This window comes from Mercenaria mercenaria, chromosome 18, assembly GCF_021730395.1.
Source record: "Mercenaria mercenaria strain notata chromosome 18, MADL_Memer_1, whole genome shotgun sequence".
NCBI classification, from domain to species: Eukaryota; Metazoa; Mollusca; class Bivalvia; order Venerida; family Veneridae; genus Mercenaria; species Mercenaria mercenaria.
This window is the reverse complement of record NC_069378.1, coordinates 47,585,001-47,611,686: the sequence shown is the minus strand read 5'-3', so window position 1 is coordinate 47,611,686 and position 26,686 is coordinate 47,585,001. Positions and strand designations below refer to the sequence as shown.

General features: G+C 33.8%; 2 protein-coding genes across 9 annotated transcripts in view; both read right to left on the bottom strand.

Moving 5' to 3' along the window:
• Positions 1 to 4,023: 4,023 nt before the first annotated feature.
• On the bottom strand, positions 4,024 to 10,254 carry LOC128550432 (uncharacterized). Of its 2 annotated transcripts, none has more exons than XM_053529428.1 (5): positions 10,033 to 10,254; positions 8,103 to 8,349; positions 6,339 to 6,454; positions 5,792 to 5,857; positions 4,024 to 5,590 (listed from the first exon to the last, which is right to left on the bottom strand). In XM_053529428.1, the coding sequence occupies exons 2-5, from the start codon at positions 8,192 to 8,194 to the stop codon at positions 5,577 to 5,579; spliced, it is 288 nt and encodes a 95-aa protein (XP_053385403.1). In that variant the 5' UTR covers positions 8,195 to 8,349; positions 10,033 to 10,254; the 3' UTR covers positions 4,024 to 5,576. The 2 variants fall into 2 exon arrangements, with proteins under 2 accessions (XP_053385403.1, XP_053385402.1); XM_053529427.1 differs by having other exon boundaries at positions 4,024 to 5,556.
• An 11,579-nt stretch (positions 10,255 to 21,833) lies between these two features.
• Positions 21,834 to 26,686, bottom strand: part of LOC123527298 (uncharacterized) — a 17,284-nt gene continuing 12,431 nt past the window's right edge. For 6 of the 7 annotated variants that reach the window (XR_008368279.1, XR_008368276.1, XR_008368278.1 and 3 more), the window contains exon 4: positions 21,834 to 26,686. This exon is cut by the window's right edge and continues 1,601 nt beyond it. The gene's annotated coding sequence lies outside the window, so the exon portion shown is untranslated. The other variant, XR_008368277.1, reaches the window with a different exon arrangement.

Below are 26,686 nucleotides of genomic sequence, written 5' to 3'. Positions count from 1 at the left end.
TTTTTAAAGCATGTTATTGTCTTAACCGGACAGAAAATTCAATTAATGTCTTAGTCTATTAATTCAATAAATAAAACATAGACATTTTTCCTTCAGTAATGGCCTTGTATTGTTGCAGAGCATAGCTTATAAAAAATAAAATTAATTATCTTTGAATTGTTTGCCCTACTTATTATCACAAAAAAACACCCCAACAACAAAAAAAAGTAACAGCAAGGTAGAAATCATATGTCGTGTGATGTGTTGCAATATTAAAATATTTTTATCTTATATTCTATACCTAATGTGTATGCCATATGTTTTAAATATATTCATTTGTAGTATTCAAATTCTCTAATAATGATAATGATACTGTTCATAGCATTGCTTCTTGAGGAATAATTTGGTATCCAAGCCAGACATACTTATGTTCTATGACCCCAATCTCTCTTTTCAATATCCCGAGTATCGTGGGCCGCGCCATTTGCAATGATAATTATCCAGTCAAAATGACTGTTAAAAATTTGACCCTTTGACGAACTCTGTACTGTTTAATATCCAGAGTGCAAATAAAGAACATAGATATAATGTTGTTTCATACAAATAAAGAAATTTAGAAATTAAACAAAAAAAATCACTAAAGATTTTATTAGAATATATATAATTCATTATCAAATTTATATGTGGTTTTAGCGCCTATAAATTAAATTTAGGTCATTTTATAAAAAGGTATTAAACATAAAGAAAAAATGTGTCATGTTAATACTTTTTGTTTTATTAATGTAATATTATAAAATGTTAATTAAAATAATGGCTGGTAAATGAAACATTTTGGAATACTAATAGAATATAATAGCTTACTTGATATATTCTTATTGAATTTAAGTGTAATTCATTAGCATAAAGATACATATTATGGTACTAAAAAGAAACTATTGAATAAAGGTTGAACATTTTAACATATAAATAAATTTTTATGGAATTTTTTAAGCAAATAATTAAGTACAAATAACGGTAAATAAATAAAAAAAAACAAATATAGATATAAAACTTATGCATATAAAATTATTTATATTGCACATACATAAAAAATAATGAATAAAACTTAAAAATGTATCCTATAAACACATGCTTTTTTGACATAAATGTACTTTTATAGCAAAAAAAGTACAAATTATAGCAGACCAATTGTAACAAATCAAAGGATACTAATTGAAAATAGATATATTTTTATTGAATATAAATATAATTGTAATGCATATAAATACAAATATTGCCAAATTGACTTTTTATACACAATAATCTCTATACAATATAAGATATCCGGCCTCGAGGGTAACTGTTTAGGCGGTAACGAGGCTCCCTGCCGACTTACCGCCTAAACAGTTACCCGAGAGCCGGATATTTCCATCTGCACCTATAACCAGTGACAGAATCTTTTTCTTGCATACCGATTTCAAGAAATGATAATAAAAATAAAACCAATCGAACGGCTTTCTTTTTAGAACTATTTTTTATAGCACTGTTTTTAAACAAAGACCGGGAAACCAACGTCCGTAAACAGGAAATTAAAGACGTCATGACGTTTCAAAACAAATAACAATGTTTAGATCCGGTTTTGTTTTATCAGTTGTAGCGTAACGTTATGAATTTTTGATAAAATAACGTGACTTGAATCGAGAAATATACTATCAGGGACCAATAGGAACTGTCAAGGTACTGAATTTTTATTCCGTTTATAAATAAAATATAAATTACTACATGAATCTTTTACATATATGTAGTTCGTATTACGTCTTTTACAGCACGAGAGTCATCTTACGCACCGGGATGTAAATTGGATTTTTCCAGCACCGGTAAAAATACTGGAAATCCCCGTCTGGTATGCAAGAAAGTATTTTCTTGATAACTATCAGGTGAATATGTATATAACAGCTATCAATGACCTATGAACAAACTGGACATTAACTGAATGTGAGTTACTCCTGCGACAATACACCATGCGTAAACCTTAAACTTGTGCATATGTTCAGGTAGTTTACGTATCAGTTGCCATTTATCTGTCAATTTTCCTTATAAGGAAGTAGGACGTAGACGTTACATAGTATTCAACTTTTTTAAAGATGTAAATCGACATGTGTGTTAACCGATATTGAAATTCTTATATAATAATTTAATTTTCTTTTATCGTTTTGTAATATAATATAAGCATGATACAACGGTGCAAGACGGTGACAGTGACGCTTAGTCGATATCTATCTTAGACATTTAATCAGTTTTATACTTTCAATCTCTGTTTTCAGATTTAAAGATGTACGTGAAAGGCCAGCAACAAAGCCGAAAAACAGCGCTTCAGTAAAGGGAGAGAAACAGAGCATCAACTGAAATGCTGAAATTATCGTTTCATTCCCTTTACATCAAACTGTAATGTTCGAGCAATAAAATTTATCGTTTACTCTTCAAATAACAAATCATCTATTATACATAATTCTTATTGTCTTACGCAATAGAATATATTTAGATTTTACACTGTCAATACATATAAAGGGTTCCCAATCAGCAAAATTTTCCATAAAACAAATTCAAATCAATTTCATTAGCAAACCTTCACTGCGATATAAGTTCACCGTCTCCCTTCTTCGCATTCAAGTGTAAACTTACTAGCATTTTTTTTTCTGTGAATTTATAATAGCTGTTATAATTTGGCCAGCTGGGGTCCCGAATACTAGTAGTTCATTAGAAATTTTAACCATTGGAAATAGACTGGTCTTTCATTGTAGTGTTAAATGTAGGACAATAACATTAATTGGAATATAAATAAATGAAAGAAAATTCTCTTTAAAATGATCCCTGTGGAGAACATCTCTTAAATTATAACCTGATTCATATAGACCTTATATATTTTCTGTACGGTTTAATCAAAATAGAAATAGACGCAGTGGTGCCATTTTTAATTATCTTTCCAATACATCAACGACTCTGTGTATTGTAATCAAACTGTAAAAGTGATTGATCCATACAATGCTAATCAAGAATATCCTTGGTCCACCGCAAATATCTAGGTATATTAAAAGATTGGACAGAAAAAACTAGATATTATTATTAAAAACGAGTTTAATATTCTGAACAAAAACATGATATGCACAAGGACTCCGAGTCTTTTTACCGTCGTTACATTTTATATAATCATGCCCTACTATTTTCATAAAATAGAATGACTAATGTCAAATGCGTATAAGAAACTGGTTCTTTTGAGAAGTTAAGCAAACTCTCTGGAACCTCAATGAAAAACTTTCTGCTTTAACTCCAATATTTTCCGAAGAGTTCTGAGGGCGATATTATGAAAGTACAAAAATACAATGTCAATATCGCACTTTCACATTGTAGTTCCCTGCCATTAACCCTCTGACTAGACTGGCTCCCGTCCCTATGTTTGTTCTTATTTACATATATCAGTTTTCTTCATTAAGAGGGAAGTAACTCCAGAAGGTTGTTTCTACGTTGAGATTTTTTATTGCCCCTGGCTCCGAACATAGGTATGGTTCAGCCATCAGATAAAATTGTGCTATTTTAGAGACGTAAAATTTTCTTACAAAATGTTTCCAGTATTTATATAAAAATAACCATGCAGCCAGGGAGCCAGGCTACCCTCTGACCTGAGGACGAAATTAAAGAAGTTCGATAGAGAGATGTTAATACCATACACTCGTATCGTAATATCTCCTTATATATGAGAACAAGAAAACACAATGCGAAAGTGTGATAACGCAGTACGCATCGTGTCTTCGCTTCTTAGCATCGTATTTTTCCACAAAACGATGGAACAATTATAGTTCTTACTGAACACAGAATCACACAGAATTACTCATGTTTTTTTTTCTCACAGAAACGTCAGAGGGCTACTGTTTGTCAAAAAACAATACAAAGCAGCGTTTACTCTCGTCTGCTTTTCTGTACTCTGCATTTCAAGAAAAGAAAAATGTCTTTTCCTCATATCATTTTAGTGAGGATGCAAATGGCTCATCAGTCAAATAAACAACAAGAGATAGTTTATGATTTTATTGAGAACACTGCAAAAAAGCAAAGAAACAGGTTGATAACAATTTCAAGCTGGTAAGTAAGTATCACTTTCTGCAAGCCTTATGTCACAATTTTTACAAATATAGCTTAATCTTACTAACTTGTAGTTTTTTTTATGGCATGACAAACTAATTTTGATCAGAAATTAAGACGTGTCTTCACAAACTCAATACCGCGTTGGTTTCTTTCTAGAACTAAAACTTGCCTATTCTATAGATAAGTATTTTGCACTTATCGGATGGCTTGCCGGTCAATAGTCAAAACTATTGTCCGATATCTAAATGACCGAGAGGGTCAATAGTCTCAAGCCATTCAATAATGGCATCACAAATTAATTTTCAGTTTAATTTCCAGTAAACATGTCTTGAATATAGAACGGTCCTATATGACAAAATATAGACCCGCGATTTACATAAATAGTTATGAAATATGTTTTCATTGTTAGCATTTACGCTCATTATTCGGCTGTGTAAAAGTTTTTAATAAGGACATGAAAGCTAAATAAATCGTAAGATACATCAGGATAACTACATCTAGGAAAGTGTATATGTTTAAATAAGTGACGACAGAGTAAGAACTGATCAATATTTCAATGAATTTAATTCATTTCATGAATTGATCAGAATAAATGATTTTAAGGCACTCGGGACTGATTTTGCTTTTCACGCTATGGCATTAAAATGATAAATTGGTATCTTTTTAAGAAAGTTAGTTACAACGAATAAACATTTTCTAAAGCCACCACATACTGTGGCACTAGCCTAAAAGTAAATCTATTTATTTAAACAATAAGAACGAGAATGGGTAAGGAATATAATTGAACCCTACATTTTGTTCTCTTTGCGACCGTTATTTAAAGCATTTAGCTATTTTATAACTATTGACAGACATCATATCGGTATAGATGCGCAGATATCGAGTGCCTTGATATCATTCTAGCATTTGAGTAATGAAACAAACAAACAAACAAACAAATTTCTTCTACACAATCTATCAAAAGTGACAATTCATTTCCCGCTCGACTTCATAGATTTTTCATCAACTTCCAAGACTGTTTGTGCAGTTGGTGCCATGCAATAGTAGATAAAATAACATTTAGCAATGACAACCATTAACTCGATATAGAGGTTTTCTGTTAATGAATTATGTTAATATCGTTGTTTTATCGGTTTTAAATATAAAGTAAATTTATGTTGACGCAATACGTCTCAGTCTTATATGATCAATCGTCTTTTCCAGTGTAATACGCTATTGATGAAGGAACGGAAATATTTCGTTGTCACTATATTAGCTAATACAAAGCCGCTGTCATTGCCATCAACAAAGTCATGACGCCAGCTAAGATTCCTGCAGCTCCGCTTGAGCATGACGTTACCACAATCCAAATAGTCGTAGTTCCTGTAAGAGTAGCGTCTGCAGCCTCAAGCACAAGACTATATCCTCCTGTTGTGGAAGCAGCCATTGCGTTTGCGGTGGTTATAACCCCTGAGGTGTTCACTGCAAAATCTGTGTTTGTATTAATATTTTCCACCTGTAAATAGTTTTTACTACACTTATTTTACAACAGTGGTAAATCAAATAAAACAAATTCTCGATAAAGTTTTGTAACAATGTTTAATTTATATTAGGCATTATTATTCCTTTGCAATACCCATAATTCAGACACGCACGTATAATTATCTTACATTTTATTTTCTTAAATTTTCAGGTACATGTCATGTTGAATACTTACCTAAAGAATATGTTAACGGGCCACTGTTCACTACATCTGTTGCCGTATGTGTTGCCAAAGTTGTGCCTGGATAATGACAGAAATAGTTTTTCACAAATTTCTAAATACATTTAGATTATTTTAACAGTCATGGTGCATATAACTTTATTCACTGTTCTGACGTAGCAATTATTACGTCAGAGCGTCAAAAGGCATATAGCGGCGCGCTGGAAAAGAAACCAATTGAAAGCTTGCAAATATTTAATGAATGTCGTAAAGGATGTACTTTAAAGTCCTTGGTAACGTGTTAGAATCGAAATAGTATATCTTAGTTAGTGTATTGCTCTTGAATAAAAGCATTGTTTGTCGTTCAGATGCGTATTATTATATCACGAGGGCTGCGCCATCGTGATTTAATTCCTTCGCATCTGAACTCCAAACAATGATTCTTTCAGCGACATATCACTAAATGAGATATATTATTTCTTAAATAATAAGAAATAAAGTAAAGATAATGTTTAAACTAGTATCAACAACTTTGTACCCTATAGCTCAATAAATTCAATACCTGCAGCTGCTGCATCCGCGATGGTATAGCCGTATTGTGTAGCTGCAAAGGCTGGTTGATCATTAATCGAAAGTGTCACAGTAGCACTGCCCGACCCACTTGCATCATCTGCAGCACTGCGAAATATTTTTCAACAGTAATCTTTTGTGAATACAATTATTATCTGTGTATCTGATAAACTTTCCTTCATTTAAAAAGATACATGTATGTTGATACACATAATGCAGCTTTTTGATAAATGAAAGAGTTACTGAGAATACTCGCTGGAATCATTGAGGCTTGTTTTTTAAACAGCATTGCTTTATTTAAGCCTTCGGAGGCACCGAAAAACAGTACAAGATCAAAAATTATAAAGTTATTGTAACTTCAATTCTGACAGCAATCTGAAAAGGAGTTCCTTGAAATCGAATCATTTAGACAAATAAGTAAACTCGGTCGTACTCAAAACATATCATAAAGTTTTATTTTGTTAAAGTTCCCTTCGATATGCATCTCTGATCATATGCGTATTTCCAGGTATCAATTTGCCCTTATTTGAAAATAAACCTCGTGTAAACTGGACAGAGGCATAATAAGTTTAGCTTACATTAAAGTAGTTGTAGAAAACCCCATTAAATTTAAATTGACAACTGCTATTGTTGAAATTGATATTCGTATTCGAAGTCTTTATCAAAATTCTAACAAGACCAGCAAATAATCTACATACATGTAGAGCAAAATCTATCTCGGATTATTCTGCAATAAACCACTCGCGTGCAATGACGTCATCTGATTCAGGTGCGTAAAAAGTAGTTACCATTTTTTCTAACTTTGTTGGTACTAGTATGTCGTGTTAGAATCGAATTAATATGTCCCCAAGTGCGATTTGTCTTAGAATAACTCTAGTCTTTCGTTCTTATGCGAAACAATATATCACTCAGGCTTACGGCCCTCGTGACATATTCTTACGCATAGGAACTAAAAACTCGGATTATTCTATGATAAACCACGTTTGGGAACTTATTATTTCTTATATAATAACAAAATATATAATAGTGGTTGTTACTTGTCACATATCATGTGTATCGGATTTTAATGATTTCCCTTCTATAGTACATGTTTATTTATGTAGACATGCGAAATAATAATGTATTTTGAATTTTAAATATGCTTTTTTGATATTTTTCAATGCTATGTGCATTGAAAATAAATGAAATACTTAAATATCTGAAATGCTGTTAAAAGAAATTATTAACATATGTATATTTGTTATGACAAATCCATTTTAACCACAAAATGTAAATAAAATCTGGAAAGTAGATCCCTCGGAAGCACCGAAGCCTTCCATCTACGATGTGCTTTCTATTTTTTTCTTAAACCTATGTATCCAGACTTAAATATACATGTATTGACCTTTATGTTTTTGTTTTGTGTCGTAAAAATCAAAGTGTAAGAGGTAATAAAGACAATTAAAAGTAAATCAAATTTATGTGACAAAATGTAATTGCCAACAAACATGTCGTGTTGAGCGACCTCTTCTGTATTACGTTTAAAAATAATAAACGTAAACTTTATGTTTCAAAAATCAATACAGGCTAGAGGAAATAATGATTTAGATTAACAACATAATACATGTACTTAATTCATTAGTTTTATGAAGGATCACCTAGTTTGTAAACGTATAACTTAGTTAGTACTCATTAATTAAAGTTATTTAAATTAATTAAAAATTAAATCAATTAAATCATTTTATTCATCACTAATAGGTAACAGAGCTTGACTTACGTAATGACGAATGTATACACAGACGTAGTAGCGTAAGCCACAGTGCCTGCCGAGCTAATAGCGAAAGTCACGTCGGTAGGTATTTGTGTCATTGTATATCCAGTTACACTACCACTCGAAATTGCGACTATGGTTATACCGAGTGTGCTTGTGGTTGTTGCACCATTATCAACTGAAGTTGTAAGATTTCCACTGCCTCCATCTCCCGCTGTAATCGATGGTGTTGTTCATGCGGTTATTGTGCATTCTAGAAAATATTTTCAAATAACAGTTTACATATTTTACTTCATAAGGACATATTTATACTAATTTCATTTAAATACATTTTCACGCTTACCAAACAAACATATATCATATTAAACAGACACTTTTGTTCTTTTCAACTGTTAATTTACAAATATCATAAACCATTTTTAAAGTTAGCTCTATATTAAAAGGTAAGTGTTAATTTCAAATATGAAATATCAATGCTCCCTGGATTTTCAGAACTATTAACTAATTGATAATCAGCTAATTGCCTGAATAATATCACAGAGGGAAACTGCTATCCCTTTTGCATGTAAAACAATAAGTGGAAGTTGTTAGTAACTAAATTCTGTTGCTCGTTATTCAGATCATTGAAGTCATTAATAAATGTATACATTTTGTATTTATAGTGACAAAGTGAAAATTTTTGTAAGCTTCCTCAATTGTTAACTTTATCGTCGTGCTGGAATCTTTATCCGACTTGAAAATATAGAAGAAGCAAATTTACACGGATTATTAATATTCTTCTATTTACGTAACGATAGAAATGATTTTATTCCCCAGTTTTTCTTTTAAACGGACCTGTCTTTACCGAAGATAATACTAGCAGCTTTGCTGAAAAAAGACCTTACCTGAATTAGTGTGTGTGTGTGTGTGTGTGTGTGTGTGTGTATGTGTGTGTGTGTGCGTGTGCGTGTGTGTGTTCGGTAACTAGTATCCTGCTTGAAACGTATTTACAAGGAAATTGGTTAACATGGTTAAGCCGTAAAATATATACATTTTTATATAGCACTCTTCATTTGTGTCAGATAAAACATTTTGTAATTATTGTCTATTTCTAAGTTTTTATTATATTGTATAAAGAACAGTGAATATAAAATATTAGTCTTTTTCGTGAATATGGCTTTTATTTTCATCGAACGGTATAAAAATACAAAATTTTATGATATTTTTCATGCCATGAGATTAAACTCAAAACCATACTAATGACCAAATCTAAAGTATCATGTTTGTTTTATATGAAAAGGTTGAAAACGTTATTTGTTTACATTTGGAATTAGCGATAACAACAATACCTTTTCAGTGCAGCCGAATCGCATTACTATTAAACGTTACCGTTATAGCATCGTAAAACATGGAGATGTAGTTGTAGAAGCTGCGTACATTGATTCTCCATTGTTTCGATATAATAATTTGTCGTTTATTTTCTGGCGTCTTAAATCAAAATTGTAACAGTTTTACGATTAGTTTTCCTTTCACGGAGGTCCTTATACATACAAAACCAAGTGTATCAGAAGCGGTCACTGTAAATTTTATGTCCTGAGCTTTTCAAGACGAAGAAACGGTTTATTTCATTATTCATAGGCATTGTTTACTTCTAATGATCGCGAAATCATTGCCCAAAGATACTGAAATGTATAAATTTTATTATACAATTTAGATATTTTTCGCCAATTGTAAAAGCGAACAGTAATATAGAGTAGAGTTCCGGTTTAGTTGCATCACTGTATGCCTAAATTTTAGAACAAAGCACAGCTATGATATTTAATTTTATACCGTTTTAAGAAAACATTGAAAAGTTATTACTAACCACCTAATACAGCTTGGATTATACCAGGCTTGTAGATCGATGCTGAAGCAGAAAACATACATAGAGAAAAATAGATGTAATAATTTGACTTACCTCCATTCTGGAAGAGTGTGACAAATGTCAACAATCCAATTGAAGTCCAAGCCGTCTTCATTTTTATGTGCGCTCAGCAGGCACGGATGAACCCTTGTAGAAAGATATGTGTCCTCTGATAAGAGAAATTCCTTTTATACCATTATTTCCAGCGGTTTCTATGGCCTGATATACCAAACAAACCATAATATTTGTAATGCTCCTGTTTCTATGTCTGCTCCTAGGGAGACATGTTATAACATTCAAGGAGATAATATGAACACGTAATTGACAAATAATTGAGAATTCGCTTCGATTATTTTCAGTTCCAGATCATGAGCATATCATATATCCGACCAATCAGGGGTATATACGTTGCTTTACAAGCTGTCATTTTCAAAAAGGGTGGGTTTAAACAACACGTTGCACAGCTACCGCACGTTGCACAGCTACCGTATTAGATGGATCAGACGAAATCGTGACGAGGACGTCATGTGCTGACATGCGTGTAGTATTTGAATACGCTTTCATTTAAAGATATTTGCTTTTAAATAATACAAAGGACATAGAAATTTTGTCATATGTTGTCAGACGAAAAATGATATTACAATAAAACTTATAGCTGTGGCAGAAAGGAACGTTCGGTTAGTGTTTAAATGTGCTCCTGTAAAAGAACCAACAAACCCTACATAAACTATCATATTCAGATGAAAATAAGAACGCATTTTATATAATATGTGCGTACATGCAACTCGATCATAATTTAAACGCACAAATTTAAACGCACAAATAAACACGATTGAACCTCTCTGTATAATAGGCTACCTAGATACCAGTAGGTTTAAGAATTTTAAACTATACTGTGTATGGAACATCCTCGTTAAATACAATATGTGAAAAGGAATTATTTCAGTTAAGTTTGTCTGCAGCTCGCAGTTCGCGTTTCGAATTGCGAACTGCAAACTGGTCTGCAGTTCGCGTTTCGAATTGCGAACTGCAAACTGGTCTGCTGTTCGCGATTCGAATTGCGAATTGCAAACAGGTCTGCAGTTTACGATTCAAATTTCAAAGTGCATCAGCAATGTCTTGCGCATTGCGTACAAGAATGCATTTCACAGTTGGTCTGCAGTTCGCAGTTCGCGTTTCCAATTGCAAACTGCAAACTGGTCTGCACATCGCAATTGGAAACGCGAACTGCGAACTGCAGAACTACTTAACTGAGCTATTTGATTGACTGGTCTGCAGTTCGCAGTTCACGATTCGAATTGCGAACTGCAGTTTACGATTCAAACGTCAAAGTGCAGTCTGATCAGCACTGCCCTGCGAACTGCGGACAAAAATGCATTTCACAATTCGAAGCCTAAAGCTTTGGAATCGAATTTCAAACTGCAGACTGGTTTGCAGTTCGCGATTCGAACTGCGAACTGCAAACTGGTCTGCAGTTCACAATTCAAATTTCAAAGTGCAGTGTGATCAGCACTGCCCGGCGAATTGCGGACTAGAATGCGTTTTACAATTCGATGGTCATGACTTTGTAATCGAATGGCAAACTGCAAACTGGTTTGCTAAGTAGATGTTAGGTGTCTGTACTCCCTCCCACCTTACCCCCCCCCCCCCCCCCCCAACACACACACACACTACACCTCCATAAGAATTGCATATTGCCGGCTAGTCTGCGGTTCTCAGTTTCCGATTCGAATTGCAAACTGCAAACTGGTCTGCAGTTCGCAGTTTGCGATTCAAATTGCGAACTGCAAACTTGTCTGCAGTTAACGATTCGAATTTCAAAGTGCAGTCTGATCAGCACTGCCCTGCAAACTGCAGACAAGAAGGCATTTCACAATTCGAAACCCACTGAAATCGAATGACAAACTGCAGACTGGTTTGCAGTTCATGATTAAAATGAATGTACAAGGAATGCTACTATTCTAGTTTTAGTACTAAGTTGGTAGTTGTTAAATAGAGTATATGGGTGAGCACTCCTTCCCCTCCGTTAGAATTGCAAACTGCCGGCAAGTCTGCGGTTCGCGATGCAAACCGGTCTGGAGTTCACCTCTTTTAGCATTGCAAACTGCCGGCAGGTCTGCAGTTCTAAGTTTCCGGTTCAAATTGCGAACTGGTCTGCAGTTCACGATTCAAAATGAAAGTACAAAGGAGGTTCCTATTATAATTTCAGTACATGTACTTCGTAAGTCGTTGCTAAGTAGAGGTTAAGTGTCTGTACTCCCTTCCACCTTACCCCCCCCCCCACCCCCACACACACACCCACACACTACACCTCCATAAGAATTGCATATTGCCGGCTAGTCTGCGGTTCTCAGTTTCCGATTCGAATTGCGAACTGCAAACTTGTCTGCAGTACGCAGTTCGCGATTCGAATTGCGAACTGCAAACTGGTCTGCAGCTCACGATTCAGAATGAAAGTATATTATAATTTAAATACTAAATATAAATGGTTGCTTAAAAGAGGTTTGGGTCTGCACTCTCTGCCCTTAATTAGAACTAAAAATTGCCGTCTAGTCTGCGATTTCCAGTTTCCAATTTGAATTGCGAACTTCAAACTGGTATGCCGTTCTCAGTTCGAATTGCAGACTGCAAATCTGTCTACAATTTATTATTCAAATTTCAAAGTGTAGTCTGACAAGTACAGTCCTGCAAACTGCGAACTAGAATGCATTTCACAATTCGAAGGTCATGGCTTTGGAATCGAATGGCAAACTGCAGACTTGTCAACAGTTCGAGGTTCGAACTACGAACTGCAAACTGATCTGCAGTTAACGGTTCAGATTGAAAGTACACGAAATTTTAGTATTATAATTTCAATACTTAGTAAGTGGTTGCTAAATAGAGGTTGTGGGTCTGCACTCCCTTCCCGTCCATTAGAGTTGGAATATGCCGGCTAGTCTGCGGTTCTCAGTTTACGATTCGAACTGCGAACTGCAAACTGGTCTGCAGTTCATAATTCGCAGTTTACGATTCGAATTACGAACTGCAAACTGGTCTGCCGTTCGCAATGCAAATGAAAGTATTGGAACGTTTCATAAATGGTTGCTAAATAGAGGTAATGAACATGCAATTCCACGTAATAATTGGACACTGTCGGCCAATTTGCAGTTCACAGTTTACAATTCAAATTGCGAACTGCAAACTGGTCTGCAGTTTACGATTCAAAATGTAAGTATTAGAAGCGTTACTCTTATTAGTGGTTGCTAAATAAAAGTTATGGGTTCGCACTCCCTCCCCCTCCATCTGAATTAAAAACTGCCAGCTAGTTTGCATTCGCATTTTCCGTTTCGAATTGCAAACTACAAGCTGGTCTGCAGTTCGCAATTCGCATTTCACGATTTGAATTGCGAACTGCTGGTTTGCAGTTCCCAGGGCAAAATAGAAGTATACTGGAACGTTACTTTTATAATTCAGTACTTTATAAGTGGTTGCTAAATAGAGGTAAAGAACATGCAATTTCCCGTAAGAATTGCACACTGTTGACCAGTCTGCAGTTTTTCACCGTTTACAATTCAAATGGCGAACTGCAAACTGGTCTGCAGTTCACGATTCAAAATGTAAGTATAAGAAGCGTTACTCTTATAATTTTAGTACTTAGTTAGCGGTTGCTAAATGAAGGTTATGGGTTTGCATCCCACCCCACCCTCCATGGTCTGTCGGCTAATCTGCGATTCGCACTTTCCGTTTCGAATTGCGAACTGGAAACTGGTCTGCAGTTTGCAGTGCGCAATTCACGATTCGAATTGCGAACTGCAAACTTTTCTGCAGTTTGCAATTCAAAATAAGTACATAGGAACGTTATTCTTCTGATTTTAGTTCTAAAACATGGTGGTTAAATAGAGATTTAAAGTTCTAACCAGGTTGCGCGCGATTCAAATTTCAAACTACCGTCTGATCAGCACTTCCCTATACGAACTTTGAATTGAAGAGTAGTATACTGTCCACTGTTCGTCGGGCACCGTTTAAGAATGATCGCAAAATATACGGATAACGTTCAACCTGTGGTATAGGTTAACGAGTCAATATTTATTTTAAAATAATTAAAATCAGATTCTATAAAATGCCAAAAATAATTCTAGTGGAATGTGCCAACGATATGAAAAACTACATTATATGCTGGTCATTGCCTTCAAGTTGTAAAGGCCCGCGCTTAAGAATTTGACAACCCGGACAGTCAGACAGACAGAAAACAATGCATCTCCCTTGAATTGGCTGTGGAGACTAATAATAAGAAGACCTTGATGGCCCTATGTCACTCATCATAGTTTCACAATGGAAAGTGTAGCACGTGTGTCAGAGAGTCATGAAGGAGTCATTTCTGTACTTTGTACTTTGGCCTGTAGATTCAGAGGAAGTATACCATATAGCCAGAAAGGGAAATATAGCCTTGTCTTTCACTAGAAAAGATGGCTTTAATAATTTTTGTAAAGGTTCATCCAAAGAAAATACTTTTGAATGGTTTTAAAATTTGGACAGTTTCTGCTGCTTCGAATGTGTATGTATATAGGGAAAATTTACCACAGGCTCTGAAGGTCATGTTTTGTACGAATCGGACTAATTTACAATTATTGGTTCATGGTAATTTAACGAACCATGTCTGTGTAAAATTATTTAAAATCTGTCCTTCAGACGAGAAGATCCTTCAAGTTACTATTATGTACATACAGGAATATGTCATCGCGCCCTCTAGCGGCCATATTTTGGCGAATCTAAGGAACTTAACAACACCGATAGAGGGTCAAAATTAGCAAACATTTTATTTGAAGATTTGTTTTTGTCTTGCGGCCATGTCTTTTGACCAATCGGATAACTTAAATACACTTGATGGAAATTCCCCCATGAAAGATTTGTGTGTAATACTTTTGAATTAAGCATAGTTTCTTGAAAACATCAAGTAAAATATATTTTAATAAAATGTAATCATTGAAAAACCGCTCCATTATTTAGAAAACTTTCAATAAAATCATATCCAGAAATAGATATTTTTATACGCACAACCGAGATAATATTTCACAATTTTCACTCTAATACATTTTCTAGGTAAACGTTTACGAAATGAGCAGTGAATAACAATTATATTTATATAAATTAGCGGTAGACCTGTAATCATTGTTTTAAGCTTAATCATGAAAGAATTTTCCCGTTTTAATAGGCAATGTGATATATCGGATCAAACGTGTTTTACTCTTTATCGGACAAAGAGTACCATGCCAATAGTTATTGATTGCAAGTGCAAACAATCTGTTTAGCAGTTTATGTGCATCAGACGTTAGAGTCATTTAAGATAAATATCTCTGCCATATAATCCATTAAATATCACTTTCTGAAAAGAAATGACAGTATCTGTAAACTCTATTGAGATGAGCCTAGAGATAAAAGATTTTTTTTTCTGAGAAAATGTTAGTGTAAGTATGAAGAAAGAATAAACTTTATTACAGATTACTTGATCTCAACTTACTTTGTGGCTAGTTTTCTATATAATGTAAAAAAAAAAAACAAAAAAAAAACAACAACAACAAAAAAAAAAAAAAAAAAAAAAAAAAAATAGTGATGTACATGCTGTTTCTTTTTTCATAAAAGTAATTTAATCATCAACGTGATAATATCAGTATGAGATGCAGACATGTCTATTTTATTTGACTGCAGTGTAAAAGTAAATTCCTGCAACTCTACTGCGATTATAGTGTTCATCTGAGATTTGTGATCGGATTTAATGTATATAATTTTATCATCTTTTATTACTTTGTAAAACTTGACGAGGGTCTTCGTTGCCGAATCATTAAGGTCGTTGTCTGCTAATCACATGCCCTTACCACTCTGGGTTCGAAACCTCGCTTGATTGTAAATTCTTTCATGCGAGGAGTCATCCAGCTGGCCAGCTGGCTTATATATACTCTTTATTTCAGTCTCATCAGTGTACAACATATATTACATAATATACATAATAAAATATCAATAAAATGCACACTACCACTCTATAAAGGAGTTATATAGAGGATATTACATGAGTGTCTTTTCATATTGAATTTATTAGACGAGTTGAATAAAATAATAAAATCTGCCGAGTTTTATCAATTTTATTCAACGAGTTTAATAAATTCAATGTGGAAAGTCACAAATGTAATATTCTTTTTATCACATGTTAGCCTTTCCTACCGAAACATTAAAAATTCTACTTTCTTTTACTATATAAACAAGTCAATTTGACCAACGTCTCCTTTACTATAAACGACGTCGACGTCAAAGCTTTATTACACTAGTGTATTATCGTTTTTATTTAATGGCTTTATTACACTCCCCCGACGTCAAACATGTGATAAAAGAGACTTATAGCTAAAACATATCAGTATTACTTTGACTACTATGTAAAACACCATGTTGAAAGAAAGATGTAGTTGCTAATAAGCTCAAATAAGATGTTAAAGCACGCCCATAAAACCATATAATGAAAACAGCCAAATTAAAATTTAGCGGTACTGAAGAAAAAAAAAGTAAAATGACTTTATCTCATCAAATTGTTGATGAGCTAATTAGCACCCACTTCTTATAAAAAATTATATATGAAAATAAAACAATCATTTAAATATCAAGAGCTGTCTACAATGGGAGGTCGGTGGTTCTATCCAGGTGCCCATCCGCACTGAAATAATATCCGGAGGGGTACCTTTGGACTTCCTCCACCTTTAAAAGCCGGAAAGGTGGCACCTAACCTATGACTGTGTCGATGTGACATAAAACCCGACAAACAACCATTATTACAGTTTCTCCAAATATATTGACATTGTTACGCAGCATTTATTAAACATTTCTGACAGTCATCGTACTGTCATTTGGTTTGCTGTTATTTGTAATACTTCAGTGGCGTAAATAATACAAGACAGGTCTTAAACTTTTCCTTGCTTTAAACATGACAAAAGGCCTCTAAAATCATGTAAACCCGGCTTCCACATTACAGTACCGACACTGTTGAAATGTTAATAAATTGATCAAATAACATGATAAGCCCACGTTCTGTGTAATTTTACTTTTATTATTTATGATGTTGTTGGATATTGAATTTGAAATAAGTCAGGTTATTAAATAATCGAATATTTTACATTTCAGTAAACGGCTCGAATTTAAAACCTGTAATAAGTTATTTGTCCAGAAGTAATGTTTTATTTTGACAGATTCATATGCAGTAAACACAATACGCCAGTTTGCAGGATATCAAATTGCATAAACAACAAGTAATTGCGTATTCCGACGGGTTGGTATCATAATAGATTTTTTTTTCTTTACAAACAACGCAATAGATCGAAGCATTAAAATCACATGAAGGCTTTGTTTTACCTTGCTATCTGCGCAGTTGCATTGGCAAACTGAGAACCATTAGACGCAACATAGACATTGTACACGCGTAGAGACTGTTTGTAAATAAAAGTTATTTTCATTTTGGTTGGCAGGTCAATGTTGTACCAGTACATGTATTTAGTCTCAGTTATATTGAACGTGTGCATAATAAACGGCACCTGACTAACTTTTACAAATGGCTACTCTTGTATACAAGTCTGGTACAAAGTATCTGGTATACTTAAATACTACGGAATGCAAACTACCTGTACGAAATTTTAAAGCTGCAAAAAACATGTATTTTTTTTTAGAATTACAGTCATGATTATTTCAAATTTACACCTGTAGATTTTATATAAATAAAATGATTTTATAGCTGTAGATTGCAATTTATATTTGTAAAACGACTGCAAAACAGTTCGATTTATGCAAATGAGATACAGCTTTAAAAAATTCACAGCTGTAAAAATGAAAAAGTTAGAGCTGTAAATACGCTAAAAGTTACAGCTGTGGAAATATAGGTATTGAAAAAGGGGACGAAAACATGTGTACAAAAAGTTTTAAGATGAATTGTAATTCTCAGAAAGGGTAGCAATTACTACAAAAATGGTATCATAAATGATCTTATAAGTAAAGAACAATATGTAATATGCTTACAGTATAGCAATTGCAAAATACAACAGTAGGATACAAAGAAGAAACTATGCATGAGATCTTGTTTATAATACTTTTTGTATTGAAAACATATGACGACATTTTATATTTTTCTTTTAAATTAATCGGCTTCAAATATAGTGTACATAGTTAATGTATGTTCTATGGCTGTGTTTGGGTGCTCTATGCTTCCGGGAAATAATAGTACATGTATATTATAAACCACTAATGTAGAGACGGTTGTTCAAAAACTAGAACAAACTTTATAGCACGTCAGTAGTATTTCCTAAAGATAGAGTGCATTTGCTACAGCTCTTTCTTGACTTCAATTTCCATGCATCGTTTGTACTCGATATTTTAACTTACAGTGCTTGCCATTTCTAACATATAAAATCATGACTGATGATAATTACAGAATTTGTAAAGTATTGCATAAATTTAAACTATATATTTGTCATTACAAAGCATTGAGAATCTGGAATGATATAAACAAGTTTGAAAGCGTCAGATTTCATCGTTTTCCGCTGATAGTTTTCATAATATTGAATGTCATACATAAAACCACAAAAGCGCAACGCTGAAATTGATGTTATATTCAATGAATATATAAATTATTCAATATATTTTATTCAATGCTAAAATCTGTGGGTTGGTAATATATGATTTGTATGATGGTTAATATTCACATAAATAATGTATCAGGACAATTCCTACAAGACCCGTTTCGTAATTTTCCTATTAAACAAAAAGGACTGAAAACTGTACGATATTTTGCGATTTAAACTTAAAACAAAATTTTAACAGTAACTTGTACTGTCCAAATTAAAAAATGGACAAGTTCATTAGAAATTTAACAGGATAAAGGGTAAAGTAAACTGCATCATTTACTCAGAGAATACAGTTTGTAAAGCGACAAAGTTCCAATGATAATTTAATGTCTTCATATTTAACCAATATCTGCCTCACAAAGTCATATTAAATGATTGCTTAGTTTTATAAAGCTTATATAAACTCTTTAGTGTCAGTTCTAGATACAGTCTTAACATCTCATAAAAATCTTTGTCCGTTTGTATCTGAAGCAACAGTAAATATACTTTCTCTATTTCTGTTGGAAAAGTATAAAATGTCTTTATTATTTGCAATTCTAAAGGCTTGGTTCCGTGTCTGTTTGAATCTCGTAGAAACAACAAGATAACATTCATGTGTATGGCTATTTTCTATAAAATTCCTGTGGTTTCACATCTTTAGAGATCTCTGTGTAGAAGGGTCAACATACCACCTTGCTGGTATTTACCCCGTTTTGTTGTTTTTTTCCACTTTGATCTCATTATTGTTTTAATTGTATCATTAGTATCATTGTGTTAGAGATAAATATTTCAAGAGGAAAATTTGGTTTTGAAATCAGTGCATTATTTTATCATCTTCCACTGTTCCGTAAACCAACAGTTTAAGGCTAAATTATCATATACATATTAAAGCATCAGTGAGTGTGACAGTTGTTAAGTCAGAGTGGTGGCATTGTGCCTCTCCATCTATGGTTTACAGATTCTAAATGTCTGAACCAGATATGATCGGAGTACAGTTTGATAGAAATAGGAAGTATTTTGTTGTAACAGAAATAGAAAAATAAAGAAAAGAACAGACCACATATTCCTCCTTCTTATGATTGGTAATGTGTACCAAATGAGATCGAGTACAACAATGGAGTCCCCAGTAAGGATCGAACTCACGGCCCCTGGTTTACATCTGTTTAGATATTTTTATAATACAAAATAGTTCTGATGCCATGTGATAAAAAAAAATATTGTAAGGTTTGCTCGTCAATAGACACAACTATATTCAGACCTCGGACAATAATTTTAATCTACTGACCAGCATGTCATTCAGTAAGTGTATATTTATTTATAATTATTACATATCCATTATAGATCTATTTTTATATCTGTGGTGGAAGTCATTGTGACTTGAAACATAAACACTTTGCAGGCTTTTCGCTTACAAAACAAACATACAATGTTAAGCATACAAGTGCATTTAACTCCTTAAGAGACCAAATTACAGTATATATAAAATTATATATTTTTTGTAATGTCCCTTTACAGAAATTTTTATTGTTGGTTTCTAAAATATGTGTTACAGGAAACGGTATCGAAGTTAATCTCCACTATAAATTTATCTATTGGTAGCAATCACAGGCCAAAAATTAAAATATTTTAAAACATTAAGTGTTATATATCATTGGAAAGGTATTTTCAATACAAACACAATGATGTTACTTTTTTTCAAATATATCTACAAAATCAAGAGTTATCTCCCCTTGAATAATTTGAAAATATTTTTTTTTCTGACATTTTAATCTATGTTACTTACTGCTGGCAATTTGGTTAAAGGCAGAATTTTCAGTATCATTTTCACTAAAAAGGTAGAAGAAATACTCATAGTGAGCAATTCTGTTGTAAATTAATGCATGTATAACCATCCAAGGGTGTGTAATACACTTTTCGAAATGATACATGAAATGCTGTTTTTTTGCATATCTTGAAAAGAATATAGTTTCTTCTGTAAAATGTTAAGAATGGAACCAGATGTTTAACTGTCCTGTCAAAACAGCACGTAGTTATTAAGAATAAGATAGTTTATTGACCAAAGTTGAAAGTATCTTCAATAGTTGATATTATTTTGGATAAAAATATTGACAACTTTTGAAAAAGAAAGGGAGACAACTTTGAACGACAAAAATTATTGTAGATCATAAATGTTGTTAATCCAAAACTGGACAAAACTAATTATTAATCAGAAACTGTTGTTGTTGTTTTCAGAGAGTTTTATTTTTAAAGTTCATTTTTGGGACCTATTCAGTCACATTGTAGATGGCAGATAGTACAATGATTCTCTTTTTCTTCAAATTTCAAAACAAATTTTTATATATATAAAAAAATTCAGCGAAGTATGTACCTAAGAAACTCTTTTTGATATTTGAAACATAAGGCAATAATTCATTTATGACCAATCTTTTCTTAAATGTAACATTTTAATGAAAAATATCCATTTTTCAACAATTCCAGACCTTGGCATTTCGCGACTCATTTTCCCCAAATTGTTAATTGCTCAACACAATTCCTCAATCAGTGGAAAAATGCACTGGAAAACATTTTCTGTTGTAAATGTATCTAAATGAGCATTTTTGCTGTAAGTAATTTTGACATCCCTTGATGAATGGCAGAATTTTGGACTGGACAATAAACAGACAATGTTAATTTTGACTTCCAAGTGTGACCTTGACCCTTGAGCTAGGGTTCTGGGTCTTGAGCTTGACACGTAGTCTCATTATGGGAAACAATTATGCTATTAACTTAAAGTAATTTGAAAATCCCCTGGTGAATGGCAAAGTTAAACACTGGACATTAAACAGACCCAGTTAACCTTTGACCCCTGTGACTGACCGTTAACACAGTGACCCCAAAATCATTAGGAGTCATCTACCGGTACTCTGCCTGTACAATCACCTTATTGATCGGAAATGGTTTTCAATGTTCAGACCCCTGTGACCTTGACCTTTGATTAAGTAACCAAAAAAGCAATAGGGGTCGTCTGCTCAAGCAGCCCTACCACCCTATTAAGTTTGAAGGCTCTAGGTCAAATGGTTCTCCAGTTATTGATCAGAAATGAAGAGTGTTGTACGGACGGACTGACGGACAGGACAAAAACAATATCATATGTCTCCCCTAGAGGGAGGGGGGTGGAGACATAATAACTGAGATAGAGTTAAACAACACTAAAACATCAAACTAAAATTTTAGGTAAAAGGGGGATAATTCATGAAATATTGGTGCAAGAGTTATAGCCTTTTATTATCATTTCTATTTATTTTGCAAATAGCACACATTATATTGTATAACAATGTAACATAATTTTACAAATGACAAAGATTTGAAAGACATTTAAATAGATTCTAGCATAAAACTGCTGTTATTGTCACTTTTTGGGGGATGTTTTAACAAGAGAGAAAACGTATATTAACAGAGAGATTATCGCGCAACCTTTTTATATCTACGTGCGTTCCGTGGCAAAACATAAACGTATTACGGCCCTAAAAAGGACAATTCAAAAGGAAATGACGTTAACATGAAAAAACAACGTAGACTTTACCACACATTTCATCACGTTGAGGGACAATATTATAAAATACTTTCACTGGTCGTAGGTGCAGATGGAAATTTCCAGTCTCAAGTGTAACGGTTTAAGCAGTAACAAGGCTCCTGCCGAGTTTCGGCATAAACAGTTACCCGAGAGCCGGATATTCCCATCTGCATCTACAGCCAGTGAAAGAATCGTTTTCTTGCACAACATCTTCAATCCCTAATAGTAAACAAGAGGGCCATGATGGCCCTATATTGCTCACCTGAGTATCATGCAAAATTTTGACTGATGAAGCCCAAAGGACAGGAACAACAAAGGGAAGAAACTGAAAAATCCTCAGAAAAAATAATTAAGTCCAAATTTTGACTGATAAAGTCCAAAGGACAGGAACAACAAAGGGAAGAAATTTAACCAAAAAGAAAAAAAAATCTTACAAGGTACAGATAAAAATTATTGTAAGCGAACAAAAGAAGGATCTGCCAAATAAAAACAAGAGCACTGCAATGCAACGCAAATGCAGAGCAATATACACACAAAACAAAGTCATATGACCTCCAAGGATGACCTTGACCTTGAAGTGAGCCATCCGAAACGTGCGCTCTGTACGTTGATTCGATGAGGTGAACATTTGTGTCAGGTTTCTTTGAAATCCTTCAAGGGGTTCAGGAGTTACAGAGCGGAAGGGAAATTGCTAACCAACAGACATACAGACGGACACCGAGGCGATAACATAAATGTCCCTTTGAGACGGCGTATAAAATGGAATCGCGATATTATGGTGATACAAGTAGTGTGCAAGTCTTGTTAAAATCAAAACATAAATGAAGCTGCTATTGTGCAGACAAGGTCAAAATAGCTAATTCTGCACCTTTCAGACGGATGGACGCACGCATAGACTGACGACGGACGAAGCGTGATCACAAAAGCTCACCTTGTCACTATGTGACAGGTGAACATAAATAAATTCAAACAAATGATTTTCTTATAGCACTTTTTTCTTTTAGTAGTGTATTGAAAAAGCGCAGGAACTTTACGTCTGTCAACAGGAAGTACGTCATGATGTTACAAAGATGAAAACGAAGTAATAGTTCCGTTTTTGTTTTGTCACCTGCAGTGAAAGGTTATGTTATTTCCGTTAAATGACGTTGTTTGAATCAAGAATATGTTGTAAGGAACAAAGAGAAAATATCAAGTATTTGATTTTTATCTTGTTTTACGTAAAACATTATTATTACTACACACATCTTCTGTACATATGTAGTTCGTTATACGTCATTTACAACATGAGAGTCATCTCATACCCGGGGTGTAAGATGGGAGTTTTCAAGCGCTGGTGAAATCACCAGAAATCCCAGTCCGGTATGCAAGAAATTCATTTACTTAGTTTTTACGCGTTTTATGCTAGAATAGCATTCGCGCATTTCTTTTCGTGCTATAACATCATCAGAATCCCACGTGAATCCTTGGCACCAACAGACTCCGGTACCAACCAAATCCTTCAGATTCTGCAGGTGTTATAACACAAAAGAAAATGTGTTATCTCTACAATAACAGAATTTCTAATAGACATGTTAAATTTGACATACAGCAAATTCAGAATTCTTAAAAGCAAAAGTAAACAAGAGTGCCAAGAAACACACCATAACAGAGTAAAAAATTTTGACCTAGTGATTTCATGGAAACAAATATTCTGGCCAATTTTCATTAAGATTGAACCAAAGATGTGGTGTCTTGATTTTAAACAAGTATTTTCTTAGATATGACCTAGTGACCTAGTTTTTGACCCTAGATGACCCATTTCAAACTTTGCCTAGATTTCTTCAAGGTTATAATTCTGACAAAATTTCATGAAGATCAGTTGAAAAATACAGCGTCTATCACATACACAAGTTTTTTCTTTGATTTGATTTAGTAACCTAGTTTTTAAAACCAGATGACCCATTTTCAAACTTGGCCTAGATTTCATCAAGGTTATCATTCTGACCAAATTTTCTGAAGACCAATTGAAAAAATAAAGCCTCTATTGCATACACAAGTATTCCTTTGATTTGACCTAGTGACCTAGTTTTTGACCCGAGATGACCCATTTTCAAACTTGGCTTAGATTTCATCAAGGTTATCATTCTGACAAAATCGCATACACAAGCTAAATGTTGACAGGCAGACGACAGACGCCAGACATTGAGCTATCACAAAAACTAGAGTTTTCACAGGAGTGACGAATTATACCCCCACAATATAACCTTTTATCACATGTTTGACGTCGCGGGAGTGTAATAAAGCCATTAAAAAAAAATGATAATACACTAGTGTAATAAAGCTTTGATGTCGACGTCATTTATAGTATAGGAGGTCAAATTGATTTTTTATATAGGAAAAGAATGTAGAAATTTTAATGTTTCAACAGGAAAGGCTAACATGTGATAAAAAGAATATTATATTTGTGACTTTCCACACTGAATTTATTAAACTCGTTGAATAAAATTGATAAAATGCTCAGCAGAGCCTCGTATCTTATTATTTTATTCAACTCATTTAATAAATTCAATATTGAAAGACACTCACGTAATATCCTCTATGTCACAGAACTAAGCCAATGTTAAAGCCGAACTTGCTTGACCTTTGACCTACTGACCTCAAAATCAGTACAGGTCATCTGCTGGTCATGATCAACCTCCCTTTTCAGTTTCATGACCCTCGGGCCAAACGTTCTCAAGTTACTGTCCGGAAAATGTTTAAATGTTCTGGGTCACTCTGACCTTTGATCTTTGGAACTCAAAATTAATACGGGTCATCTACTGGACATGACCAAACTCACTATGAAGTTTCGTTATCCTAGTTCAAAGTATTCTGAAGTTATTGTCTGAAAACCATTTTAAATGTTCCACGTCACTATGACCTTGACCTGTGACCTACTGATCTCAAAATCCTAAGGTGTCATCTGCGAACATTCATGCTAAGTTACATCAAAATCCCACCATGCATGAAGAAGAAATGCTCCGAACAATCTTCAAGTTGACCTTTAACCTCTAACCGTGACCTTGGCCTTTTAGATAAGAACATGTGGTTTGCACATGACACTCTTCATTGCAGGTAAATATGCATGCAAAATATAAACAAGATTGGTCCATGCATGTCCAAGTAATAGTCTGGACAGACTTCAATTTGACCTTTGACCTCCAACTGTTACCTTGACCTTTGAGATAAGAACATGAGGTTTGCGCATGGCACTCCTCATAGAGGTAAACATTCATTCCATATATAGACTAAATTTAAGGTCTGGACAAAATAGAAAGGACACACGCCACGCTGGATGCACAGACGCACGCACATACACCAACCCATCAAAAGTGATGACTAAGTCAAGCTCACCGCTAGCAGGCTCGACAATAAATGTGATCTATGGTTGCATGGATAACCTATTAACCCTGAAAGCTTATATACAATGTGGTCCAGTATGTAGCCCTTGTGTAATACAGGGTTCCCACAAAGCAGAGAAAATAAAATTCCCTGACTTTTCCCTGACCAAAGTCCAATTTTCCCTGACCAAAACGCTCCGTGTTCACAGAAGTTTAGCTGGCTATAGATCTATAAATATTGGCCTCAATCCTCCGTATCAGCTAAATTTTACCACCTTTCTTGTTATAATGATAACAATGGTGTAAATAAAGTTTGTTCCAGTTAAACAAACCCTATATTATTTTAGTGAGATGTAACCGACAATAAGAAAGGTCCATACTATTCACTGAAAGACTACCTATGACCATGTTTTGGGTTTTACTACTGGATAAGTTCAGACGAATGTATGGCATTCTGTAAAAATTTGCCCTTATTCATACAAGATTTTTATAGAAAATAGCAATTTTGCACTAAAATTTGATGTTACTGTGGTAGGCCCCTTGCAGACTTAATAACACAGTCATGCATACTGCAATATATTTAGAAGTAATTTGTTTTGTTTTATATTACAGTAGTTCAGTTTGCCTTGTAAAAATAATAATATAAGATCAGACATGAAATCAATTAGACATGCCAGTTTATTTTCAAAAGTTAAAAATTTCGGAACTTAGTGTATAGAATAAATAACATTTTCACCAAAAATAAAATTTGAAATTAACTAAACTGCTGCAACTGCAATATGTAAACATATCATTTAATAGGATTAACAAGAGCACCCCCTTAGGGGTGCAGACGCTCATCTGATTTTTTTGTCACTGTATATTAGAAATATTGTCCTACCCATGATTTTCTAAGTCCAACAGGGGCCATAATTCTTGCAAAAAGCAATGTAGAGTTACAGTTCTTGCTGTGCAGACTCAACTTTTAAAATGATGACTAAATGCTCCAAGTTTTAAAGCAATAGCTTTGACCGTTAAGGAGAAGTGTTGATCTAAACACAAAACTTCACCAAGAAATCTGATATTTTCTAACTCCAAAAGGGGCCATAATTCTTGCAAAAAGCAGGATGGAGTTATGTTTCTTCCTGTACAGAGTCAACAATTGATGGTGAACAAGTGTTGCAAGTTTTAAAGCAATAGCTTTG